At 43.7% G+C, this 12,721-nt stretch overlaps 1 protein-coding gene across 4 annotated transcripts in view; it reads right to left on the reverse strand.

Moving 5' to 3' along the window:
* Window positions 1-662: 662 nt before the first annotated feature.
* Window positions 663-12,721, reverse strand: part of PHKB (phosphorylase kinase regulatory subunit beta) — a 117,334-nt gene continuing 105,275 nt past the window's right edge. For all 4 annotated transcript variants that reach the window (XM_034426455.3, XM_087877294.1, XM_034426453.3 and 1 more), the window contains 5 exons: window positions 11,437-11,571; window positions 5,800-5,929; window positions 5,421-5,528; window positions 3,669-3,809; window positions 663-1,445 (listed from right to left, as the gene is read on the reverse strand). In XM_034426455.3, coding sequence (XP_034282346.2) covers window positions 1,308-1,445; window positions 3,669-3,809; window positions 5,421-5,528; window positions 5,800-5,929; window positions 11,437-11,571 — 652 coding nt within the window. In that variant the 3' untranslated portion in view covers window positions 663-1,307. The remainder of the gene's footprint in view (window positions 1,446-3,668; window positions 3,810-5,420; window positions 5,529-5,799; window positions 5,930-11,436; window positions 11,572-12,721) is intronic.

Genomic DNA, 12,721 nt, shown 5'->3' on the forward strand with positions numbered 1-12,721 from the left:
AGTCCTGGAGTCAGGAGAAGGCCCGGATGAGGGCTCTGCGTCGGAGGCAGAGATGGGGCCAGGGCCATCTGGGAGCCTCCAGAGGCTGACAGCAGAGAGGCAGAGGAACAGAAGGAGCCTGTTCCTAGTGCATGCATGTGAAGAGCTGCCAGAAGGCAAGAGCAGCTAAAGCAAAAAGGACGACTTGGGAGTAAGGCCAGGAGATGATTGGCCCCTCCCAGAAGGCTTAAAAGAGCAGCAACAGCTCTTGGGATCTTTGTAGGAAAGCAACGTTGCTACATTTGTCGGCATATGGACACTGGAAACCAGAAGTAAATTTTTTGGAGTGCGCATGTCCCCTGGGCAACTCCTTTTCCTGGTCGCCGCCCAGACTCCCTTTTCGGCATTTGGTGCCGCACGTGCAAACTCCTTTTTCGGCATTTGGTGCTGAAAAGGTTTGCCATCACTGGTCTAGGATATTACGCATAAAGTCTCTTAAAGCATCTATTCATTTATCTATTAATTTTTTACGCTGCCCTCCTATACTACCAGTTGACGCTGGATGGCTTCTACGCTAGGTCAAAGGAGAGAGCAAGATTTTTTTTTAAAAAAAAGATCCTCATTTGCTTCCAATTTTCAATTCGAGAACGCAGAACCCCATTACAGGCAAATCCGAAAGAGTATTCAGTACAGAGATTTAATTTTATTTTTAAAGCTTCGTCAGTGTCCTCAAATCGAAAGATAGCCTTATTTCTTCAGAGTCCAAGAAATCCTCCAGCTTCACAGATGGGAGATCTCTCTTATTTTTTTAAAAAAAACTGATGTCTTTACCGTAATTCAATTTTCATAAGGAAGCTTGCAGGTAACTGACACCAGAACAAAGGAAGAAGGGGAGAGGGGGAGATGATTAAAGTTACATTAATTCATGATTGGCTGACTAAATATAAAGCTGCAATTCGCCTTAAGCGAGGCTTAGACTGTAAACGCGAGCTTAGATAATGCTTCTAAATATCTGTCATTCTCAAGCAGTCTACGTATGGAGAATATCAGGCATTTACTTAGCCAAGAGGTAGCCGTGATGGTGAGATGGGAATCCCTGACTGCTGCCTAGGAGCTGTGCAGGGAGTATGTCCTCTAATTAAATATGCTTTTTTTTTTTCGTTACACGAAACCAACTGGACAGATTGTTGCTCTAAGCAATGGAGCTCCTCCTAATGACTATGCATCACAGTGTCCAAACGGTGGCGAGAAATGAAGCTTCGCAGGCCAAGAGCTGGATGACCCATGGACATCCACCTCTGGTTCCACCATCTTCTGCGCCAACTGCTTTAGCTAATGGAACAAGGATCTTCTGCCGTAGGCTTCACTTCGCCTTCCAGCAATAAATTCATCACCGCTTTTGTCAAATAGCTGCACGTCCCTCTTTTCCCCAGCGGTGGCGTGTTGTAAAAAGAAGTCAGGTCGTCCTGCACAAACAGACAAGAGTCACAAAACTGTTGAATGGAGAATGTCAGGCTTAAGTAACAACGAGGAAGAAACACGCAGATGGGAGGGGAGATCGACAGGGACAAGGCAAGCCCTCCACGTTCTCCTTATTATTATTTTTTATTGGATTTCGACCAAAGAGGATAAGGTGTGGGGGGATATGGAGCACCCTGAGAAACACAAGAAGGAAGGTGTGTATAATAAGAGCGACCATCACAGAACAGAAACAGAAACAAAACAAAACAAAAATACCTGCAGGCATTTCCGGAAAGATATGTGATGAATTCAAGGGAAAATAATGGTCCCAAACACAATGAGTCAGAGATTTTATGCTGCTGTAAAGAACAGCTTTAGCCTGGCAAGCCAGCAATTCATCATCCTCTAGGCCACCAGTGAGTCATGCTGTGGCTGGGGTTGGGGAGAGAGCTTGTCAACTGCAATTTGTGTTTGGTGCAGAGCAATTGTCCCACCGCAAGAGCAAATGCTATTGTGGCTGCACCTGCTTACAATGACAACACGCAACCTCCCCCTGGGCGGGCTGAAGCATCCTTGGCTTTCTGGAGTGCCGATGGTAGGGAAGAGCTCTCCTAAGCTGGAGAGGAGGAGGAGGAGGAGGAGGAGGAGGAGGAGGAGGAGGAGGAGGAGGAGGAGGAGGAGGAGGAGGAGGAGGAGGAGGAGGAGGAGGAGGAGGAGGAGGAGGAGAAAACCTTGGAGCAGAGGAAAGAAAGGGAGCAGAGGTGGAAGATGATGATGGCAAGCAGGGTGAACCAACAGCATCAGGAAAGCTGAAAAGTGGGGATAAAGAATTGGTAAACCAGTTTTTGCAAGACAGCAAGTGCTCATGTCATCTAGCGCCAACGTCAAGGAACTTTGGAGTACACGTTTTAAATATGGACCCATCCATGGACTACACGGTCCCATCAGAGTTTTTCGCCCATGTATAAAGGGCACACTCAGTCGCAGCTCCATTTTGCACAAAAGAGTGTGAGAGAGTTCCCGTCATTTTAGGAGAGAGCTCTAACAGGAAGACAACAGTGGGATCAACTGACTTCAACCTGGGCAATTTGATAGCTATCACACAGGGTGAGACATTTATGAGAAGCTCTCCATCAAGGACATTTGCAGCTAAGACTTTTGGTTGTCTTAGATGGTTTTGGACAACTGGAAAGAGGATTTTTGTAGCAACACAACTTCTTTGGAAGGTTTGGGCTGGGGGAGAGGTAGGGTCAAGATTAGATTCTTAAATCAGGGATGTCTATGGCCATTTGGCAGAAAAAACAATGGCTACCACCCTGCCTTCCATTGAGGATTAGTATACTGCACAAGTCAAAAAGAGGGCTGTGAAAATATCTACAGACCCCTCGCATCCTGGACATAAATTGTTTTAACTTCTACCCTCAAAACGACACTATAGAGCACTGCACACCAGAACAACTAGACACAAGGACAGGTTTTTCCTGAACGCCATCACTCTGCTAAACAACTAATTCCCATAACACTGTCAAATAATTTACTAAGACTGTATTACTAGTATTCTTCTCTTCGTTACTAGTATCTATCTCTTCCCACTTATTACTGTAACCATGTTGCTTGTATCTTTCAATTTATATTGTTTTCATTTGTTTCCTAGAACAATTTGATAGCTTATTAGTAACCTTGACTATCACGAAGTGTTGTATTTTTTTATTCTTGATGAATGTATTTTATTCTCTTTATGTACACTGAGAGCGTATGCACCGAAGACAAATTCCTTGTGTGTCCAATCACCCTTGGCCAATAAAGAATTCTATTCTAATTCTATTCTATTGTTTGCGTGTGAGCATAAAAATTTTTGGGTGAATTCTGCCAACCAACCCCTCTACAAAAAAGGAACGGGGAGAACAATTCAGTGACCAGAGGCTGCACAGAGATCTATAATTGAGAAAAGGAACAATGTATTTCTTCCCTGATGTTCTCAATAAGGCGCTGTCATTCCTTAACATTTGAGCTCCTTGTACAGCGCAAGAGAGAATCCAAATTCCCATGAGCAATCAGGTAAAGAAGTGACGTTGTTTAGAATTTTAGCTAACTTTTTCTGTTCACTAGAAGAAAACATGGAAGGCTTCACTTCAAAGCAACATTTTCGCTTGCGTCAACCAGGAAGACAAAGCGAGACGGTGGGAGATCATGCAAAGCACAAACTTGGGAATAAGGATGATACTGACTTGTTTTTCAGTGCCTTTGGATTGAGTCTGATCTTTCTGGAACTGATTAAACGACTCTTCCACCAGTTTGTCCAAGTCCACTTTATCCTGAAACTCTAATTCGGGGTTCCTTTCCAGAATCACAGAAACAACCATCAACAACTGGAATGGGATGGTGAGAGTGTAAGGGAGGGAAGAGAGAGAAGAAAAATGTCAGAGACGCCACGCAGCAAACTGAGAAAATGTATACTACTACTAGCTCTTCTGTCTTGCTGGCCCATTCAGATGGTAAACGTCTAAAATCCTAGGGCTGGCCGCAATAAATGCAATTTCTCAAAAATGAAAGGGTTCTTAGAAGGTTGCAATGGGGCTAACGCACAGTGGAAAACAAGGGAGGCGCTTTAGTTCTCTGTCTGCCATATGCCAGGTTCAACCAGTCTTTGGATTAAGAATGGGTTTATGAAAATCTCCTTCACACGAATGCCTGTTCAAAGGTTCTGTTCAGGAATCTCATCTACAGTAGTGACCAAAACTGGGGTTGAAAGGGGTTGAAAATTTAGGTGCGTCTTATATACCGAATGTAGCCCCGCCCACCCACTGAACCCCACCATTTGGCCTCTGCCTCGCAGCAGTTACCTCCTTGCAAGCAAACAGCAAGAAAAAACAGCTCCTTTCCGCTTCAGCACATCTTAATTAGCACAAGTTGATTCCATCGGCCTCCCGACTCTCAGCTGGTTTGCTCTCAGCTGTTTTGCGCAGGGCTCTGCTGCTTGCTGCAAAGAGGTAAATTGCTGGAGCAGATTTTTTTTTTCCTTGTGCTAATCAAGCTATGCTGAAAACGAAAATGAAAGTAAAGCAGGCTGTTTGCTGCAAGAGGCAAAATTGCTCAGAAGCAGAGGTAGATTTCTTTTTCTTCTTTTCCTCACCAAAAAAGGTAGGTGCGTCTTATACTCTGGTGCGTCTAATACTCTGAAAAATACAGTACCTTCCCTACCGGTTTGGAAGTGCGCGTGCACGTCACATGTGATTTTAGACCCTCTGTGCATGCGCAAAGCCTTCTGCACATTCACAGAGGGTAAAAAACAAGTTACTTCCTGGTTTTAACATCCGGGCGGGTGGGCAGAGCCTCGCGCTGCCACTGCTACCGGTTCTCCGAACCACTCACCGCCTCCACTACCGGTTCGGATGAACCTGTCCATACTGATAGCATTTCATCCCCGGATCTACCCATGGAACCACCATGAGTCAAGATAGTCTTAAGAGTCATAACAACAACAGAGAGATTGTCTTTGTGTAGTTATGTTGGCTTTGGGAGACCTGCTAATATTTTTCCCAGCAAAGATGTTGGTAGGACAGAGGGTTGAATCTCCTATAGAGATTTGAGAAATTTACATTTGCTTGAAATTTGTTTACTGCTCAAGTAGTTACATATTCTTCTTCTTCTTCTTTTTTTTTAAAGGAATGAGCAGATAAAGCATTTAATGAACCTTGATAGTACAGTGGTTACGCACCCTGTTATTAACACAGCTGCCTGCAATTTACTGCTGGTTCGAATCTCTCCAAGGCTCAAGGTTGACTCAGCCTTCCATCCTTTCTAAGGTAGGTGAAATGAGGACCCAGTTTGTGGGGGCAATAAGCTGACTTTGTATAAATATACAAAAGGATGAAGGCTATTGCTTAACGCATTGTAAGCCGCCCTGAGTCTCTGGAGAAGGGCGGCATATAAATCAAAAAAAATAAATTAATTAATACTTATCATCGTACGATACCAACCTCTACAATGATTTGCCTGTACTCTGGTTGATCTATACTTCTCAACATGTCCTCAACCAGAAGAGAAAAGTTCATTTCATACATTGTCATGTCAGACAAAGTCGGTTGCTGCAAGAATAAAGGAAGATGAAGAAGCTAAAGTGAATTTCATTAGTGGCACTAAGCAACATCCAAGGTAATAAGACTTTTATTGCTGGTTAGGCTTGGCACCCAACCTTTACAACTGTGTGCTACAAATTCAGCTTACTCACTGAGCCAGATGGCCAACCAGCCTAGCCTTAAAATAACTCCCTCAAGCATCATTAGCAAGAAAGTGAAATTACAACTCCTAGATATTGAAAAGGAAAACGTGGTCTGAATCCCACAGATGTTGGTTTACCTGTGGCAAGTAATTCCCAGCTACTATTAACCCGTTGGGAGTCCTCTCCAAAATTTGCCAGACCCTGTCATAGAATCCACTCGGTGTTCGGTTCAAGGAGCCGTCAATCTGACGCCTGTTCAGCCAGCATCTGCGGGGGTGGGGAGGGAATTAAAGTAAAACAGATGTTGCCAAATTGAAATAATGTAGGCACGAGTCATTACACCACGATGTTGGGCTTTTTTTAAAAAAAAAGGAGTGAGAAAGTGAACACGAATCTCTGGGATGCAAAACATTGTACAGAATGGTGCGTTACAGGTAAATATTTAATATACAGGTGGTCCTCAACTTACGACGACAATGGAGCGCAACATTTCTCTTGTTAAGTGGGTTTTGCCCCACTTCATGACTTTTCTTGCCACCGTTGTTAAGTGAATCACTGCAGTTGATGTGTAAGTAACTCGATTGTTAAGTGAATCTGGCTTCCTTATTGACTTTGTTTGTCAGAAGGTTGCAAAAGGGGATTGCGGGATCTGCAACTGTCATAAATATAAACTGGTTGCCAAGCATCTGAATTTTGGTCAAGTGGCCATGGCAGGGGTGAAATCCAGCAGGTTCTGACAGGTTCTGGAGAACCAGTAGCAGAAATTTTGAGTAGTTCGGAGAACTGGTAAATGCCACCTCTGGCTGGCCCCAGAGTGGGGTGGGAATGGAGATTTTGCAGTATCCTTCCTCTGGAGTGGGGTGGGAATGGAAATTTTGCAGTATCCTTCCCCTGCCACGCCCACCAAGCCACGCCCATCAAGCCACACCACGCCCACCAAGCTACACCCACAGAACCGGTAGTATATTCGATATTGTTAAATTTTAAATATCATATATTTTTAGACTGTTATCTGTAACTGTTTGTTTTATCTTTTTCTTTTTCTTTTTGAAAAGGCCTTCGGGCTATTCAATAAAAGAACTACGCAGAACCGGTAGTAAAAAAATTTGAATTTCACCACTGGGCCATGGGGATGCTACAAAGGTTGTAACGGGTGAAAAACGGTGGTTAAGTCATTTTTTTCAGTGTCATTGTAACTTTGAACGGTCACTAAACAAAGTGTTGTAAGTCGAGAACTACCTGTATTTATTTTAATGTTTTAGAAGTCTAGTTTAATATTACAATTCAAGAAGGCATTAAGAGTTTTTTTTTTATCTACCCAGGCTTTATTTATTGTTTTAGCTGTTTTAACATTCCAATTCTTTTTAAATTGTGTTGTTTTAATAACATTTAAAGATTTGTTTTAACTGTTTCTGCTCTTTTACTTACACTATTATAAGCCTCCTGAGCTATTAAGGATACAGACGTGTGTAAAAAAAAAAAACCCTTCCAAAATTAATACAAAATGCTCAGTTTTAGCAGACATAATATTTACTGAAGGGGTTATAAAGATTTTTGATGCATTAAACTGCTTTACCTAAGAGAACAAAGGCAATGGAACAAAACTGATCTCTTTGGGTCACAACTGAAACGAATGAATTCAAAGCTTTGAATAGTTGAAAGTTATCTTAGCTTTTTTCTATTTTCACACTCTTGTCAAGCCAGGAAAATTAAAGCACAGCTTTTAACTGCACTTAAATCTTAGTTCCCGTTGCCCTTACAGCATTAGGAGAATAATTTATTTAGGAAATTACTGTCACGAGTTCTGTTTAGCGAACATGTACGATGAAATCTCATTTTAAAATAGCAAATTGGGAGAAAAAGATAGATCTGTTCTTCAGGAAACCCACTGAATTAAGAGAATATATATATATATATATATAAAAAGGTGGGGATTTATCTCTTTTGCACAAAATGGCAGAATCTGAGCAAAAGACAGAATAGGCACCATTTTAAATCATCCAAATGTAAATTGATGTAAATGATGTCATGTCAACATCTGAGGTACTCAAATCAGGAGCCAGAGTATTTTTTGCAAACAGATGCAACGAAGCATCTTCTATCGGCATGCACAACTACAGTGATCACAAACCTTTTCACTAAAAGAAGGCAAAAGAGACCCAAAGCACACAAACTATACGTTATATACCAGAGGTGCAGTGGTGGGATTCAAAAAAATGTTACTACCGTTTCTGTGGGTGTGGCATGGCTTGGTGGGTGTGGCTTGGTGGGTGTGGCTTGGTGGGCATGGCAGGGGAAGGTTACTGCAAAATCCCCATTTCCTCCCGATCAGCTGGGACTCGGGAGGCAGAGAAGAGATGGGGGCGGGGCCAGTCAGAGATGGTATTTATCGGATCTCCGAACTACTCAAAATTTCCACTACCGGTTCTCCAGAACTGGTCAGAACCTGCTGAATACCACCTCTGCAGAGGTGCCAAACTCAAGGCCCGTGGGCCACATCTGGCCCACACAGTGCTTAGATCGTGGTGCCTCTGCCAGTGAAAACGAAGCTTGGGTGGGCTGAGGAAGGAAGGAAGGAAGGAAGGAAGGAAGGAAGGAAGGAAGGAAGGAAGGAAGGAAGGAAGGAAGGAAGGAAGGAAGGAGGGAGGGAGGGAGGGAGGGAGGGAGGGAGGAAGGAGGGAAGGAAGGAAGGAAGGGACAATAGGCCTTAGACTTATATAGTGCTTTTTAGCCCTCTCTAAGTGGTTTACAGAGTCAGCCTCTTGCCCCCAACAATCTGGCTCCTCATTTTACCCACTTCGGAAGGATGGAAGACTGAGTCAATCTTGAGCCTGGTGAGATTCGATCTGCCAAACTGCTGGCAGACAGTGATCAGCAGAAGTTAGCCTGTAGTACTGCACTCTCACCACTGCGCCACCAAGGCCACTGCGCCACATACAACTGAATGTCCTTCGAGGGGCGTAAAAGCAGCAGAGAACGAAAACGTGTTTCTTCATTTTAAAGGAACTTATTGTAAACTGAAGTATATTATAGGTCCCGACACCCAAAAGAGATGATGTGAGAAAAAAGCTGTCATGAAAACGGGATCCAACGACATTGTATTTATTTATTTTTTGGAACGGAAATTAGGGCAGAAGATTAGCTGTCATGCAGGCTGTGTTTTTGATTCATGCAACGGAATCATTGGGTGCTAAACTGAAAGAAAGAGATCCCAGCTCTGGAATAAATAAGAGCTTAAGACTGTTTTCTTCAAGAATTCAATCTTCCTAAGTAGCGAGGGACTGAAAGTGACTGAGAAAAAAAAAGAAGAAGTGTGACATTTACCATCTTCTCACCCTTCTCAACAGAAAAAACACACATACACACACACACACACACACACAATTTTATCAATAATAGCAAAAGCTGCAGGCAAATAGAAAATTAAGCAATGCCCTTGATGTGGGTGGGGTGGGGTGGGGGGGTTTGGAAACAGGTGCCGATATTAGACACGCATTTATATACATAAATGTATTTGGCAGGGAATTTTGCACGCCAAATGTTCAGTTATTTTAAAAAGCATCGCTTTTTGCAAGCACCCGCGTCAAATTGGTTTAACAGACGATGTTGTCTGAAGAAGGAACAAAAAGTGAGGCCCCCAGTAAGATGACAAAAACGTTAGCAACTTTAAAATACCCCAGTTGAGAGAAGTTGGGTTTTTGCAAAACGTTCGGCCTCGCTTTTCTGTACGGGGGTTCAAACTCACGCATCTTGAAACAGAACAGAAACGAAGTGCAAAGATATCGCCCAATAAAATCCACGCTCTGGTTTTAGCATACAGCAAAGATTACCTCATTTTCATTCTCAGTGCCAAATCACAGATGGGGAAATGTATAAAAGAAACATGAATGTGGAAGAAGAGCTGGGTGGAGCAGGCAGGAATATGGGTAGTCCTCGACTTACGACTGCAACGGAGCCCAACATTTCTGTGGCTAAGCGAGACGGTTGTTGAGTCAGTTTTGCCCCATGTTATTGGCCACAGTTGTTAAGTGAATCTGGCTTCCCCATTGACTTTGCTTTTCACAAGGTCGCAAATGGGGATCACATGACCCCTGGATACGGCAACCGTCATAAATATGAACCAGTTGCCAAGCATTTGAAGTTTGGTCACATGACTGTGGGAAAGCGCAATGATCATTAAGTGTGAAAAATGGTCACAAGTTCTTTTATTCAGTGCCGTTGTAACTAAATTAAACAAGTGGCTGGTAAGTCAAGGACTGCCTGTAGTTGAGAATTGGTGACAGGACCTTCCATCAGAGGGAGAAATTTCATTCCTCCAGCAATCCTCATCTCCGATCCTCCTCATCATAAATGAGGGTTCTCTGGTTGTCAGGAAGAGAATACCTCCTGGTAAGTTCATTCTTCTTGCATTAACATGGGATACATCTGTTGTGGCCCACTGGCGGCCAGTGGAGCTGGCAGCAGAGTCAGACAGTGAGGAGGTTGGGGAGGAACTTGGGCCAGTCCTGGGGGCTGGGAAAAGCTCGGACGAGGGCTCTGCGTTGGAGGCAGAGAGGGAACTAGACAGCAGTGAGGCAGAGGAACAGCTGGAGCCCGTTCCCAGTGTGAGCATGCGCAGAGCTGCCAGAAGACAAGAACAACTCAGAAAGCAGGGTCGACTCGGGAGTAAAGCCACACCTTTGAGGTGATTGGCCCCTCCCTTAGGAAACAAAAGAGGAACGAACAAGGGAGTGGGCTTTTGCAGGAAACCATTCATTCATTCTGTGACTCTGTGCCAAGTTTTGCCTTGTACTGCATTTGGAAACAAGTTATGTGGCAGCTTGCCAAGCGAGATAAAGTGTGTTGATAAATATTCCTTTGAAAAACTGTTTGGACAAATCTTGCTGACTGTGAATGAACGTAATTCACAGTCGGGTAAATAAAAAGAGGTTTTGCCAGTAATTCCTGCCTCCTGCTTGTTAAGGGAGCCTAGGTCAGAACAACATCATGGGATCCTCTTTTTGGGACCTTCTGACAAGCAAAGTCAACAGAAAAGACAGATTCACTTAACAACCGGGTTACTAACTTATCAACTGCAGTGACTCACTTAACGACGGTGGCAAGAAAAGTGGTAAAATGAAGTTCACTTCACAGATTCTTTGAGGAATCTACCTGCCTCGGAGTTTTGTTTGCTATGGGTGTATTACTTGGAACCCTAACATCGTCTCCCTTAACAACGTAAGTTGTGGGCTCAATTGTGGTTGTATGTCAGGGGCTACCTGTGTTTCCAGTGAGTTTCCAGTGAGTTTGTTTGGTGGCACATGAACGGAAGAGATAAGCTAATAATGATTCCAGAAGCAGCGTTGGCGCAGTGATTGGCATCCTCTGGGAAGACAGGATAGAAGAGATTTACCGATAACAGAGCTCAACAATCAGGAGATAAATCCTGCGTTGGCAGAACGGTATTTTTGAAATATCTGGTCTTGGCTTATGCTGGCTCTCTGCCTAGTTTCAAAGTAGGGAGGCAAATCCTAATACAGGGGATGCCAACCGAAGTTAACCAAAGCTGATGCTAAAGCAAACCACCTTCGTACAGACGAGGAATGGGGAAAAAATGCTCATCTGGTGCTTCCCTCTGATTTTTTTTTTCCAGCTTTAAAATCAATGGGTTCAAAAGCTGGGGGGAAAAGAGAAGAAGCCTGCAAGTAGGAAAGCAACCCAACCAGGGTGGTTTGTGCAATCCATCAAGTGGGGAGGCCACTGCGAGACGTGACGCTGGGAAAAGACAGTCTTACCTCCCTTGCTGCTGTGGATGAAGGATATCCAGCAGAAGCTGCTTCACTTCGCTGGGTGACATCTGGTATAAATCCACGGGGGGCATCTCCCCTGCACGGATTTTCAGTTCGTATTTCATAGCGTGCACAATCCATCTGACAAATGAAAACATCGGGGAATTATTTAGGAACCGGGAAATTGCCCTCATCCCTGCCAATAAACCAAAAGCAAAGGAATGAAAACATGAACGGCCTCGGCGCGTTCAAATCATGACCGCCTCATCCTCTTTTCTGTTCAGATGCAATAGAACGGAAAACTTGAGTTGCTTTTAATAGCAGTAGCAATAGCCCTTAGGCTTATAAACTCCTCCATAGTGCTTTACAGCCTTCCCTGTAGGTTTACGGAGTCGGCATCTCGCCCCCCAACAATTTGGGTCCTCATTTTACCCACCTCGGAAGAATGGAAGGCTGAGTCAACCTTGAAATGGTCAGGATCGAACTGCTGGCAGTGAGCAGAGTTAGCTTGCGATGCTGCATTCTCACTGCGCCACCATGGTTCTTTAGCAATAGCATTTAGGCTTATATATTGTTCCATAGTGCTTTGCAGCACTCTCTGGGCAGTTTACAGAGTCAGCCTATTGCCCCCAACAATCTGGGTCCTCATTTTACCGACCTCGAAGGATGGAAGGCTGAGTCAACCTTGAGCCAGTCAGGACTGAACTGCTGGCTGCAGTACTGCATTCTAACCATTGTACCAATAAGGGAGAGAGGGAGGGAGGAGGGAAGGAATTGCAATATTGTACTTTAACCACCGCGCTACCATGGATTCAGATGATTTTGGGCTTCAGCCTTCCAGAAAAAAATACCAAAGTATGACCAATCCAATATGCTTCTACAGATGTAAAAGGACTATTTAGAACACAAGCAGCATATGTAATAGGTGTTAAATGAAGTCATGCGTGGATAAAGACAACACGGTATGCTTAAAGGGGGATAGGAGATAATTTTTCCCGAGGAATGTTATCTTATTATTTAAAAAAAGCTAGGAAGAAAAAGCCAATCTAATCAAGATCCTGGGATTTCCTGATGAAATCTTCCACTTAAGTACTAATCAGGTTTGATCCTGCTCTGCTTTTGAGGATCAGCCCGGATTGACTGATTTGGTTATGTATTTATTTAGAGAAAGCAAAAATTGGCTTTGCTTCTGCTTATTCAAGGAAGGAAATTCTGGTTATATGTGGGAAGTCCTATTTATCGACAAGCGCAACTAGAGTTACACATTTCATTAGCCATGTTGGGGCCAAGC

This window comes from Pantherophis guttatus, chromosome 11, assembly GCF_059756535.1.
Source record: "Pantherophis guttatus breed Tessera chromosome 11, ASM5975653v1, whole genome shotgun sequence".
Taxonomy (NCBI): domain Eukaryota; kingdom Metazoa; phylum Chordata; class Lepidosauria; order Squamata; family Colubridae; genus Pantherophis; species Pantherophis guttatus.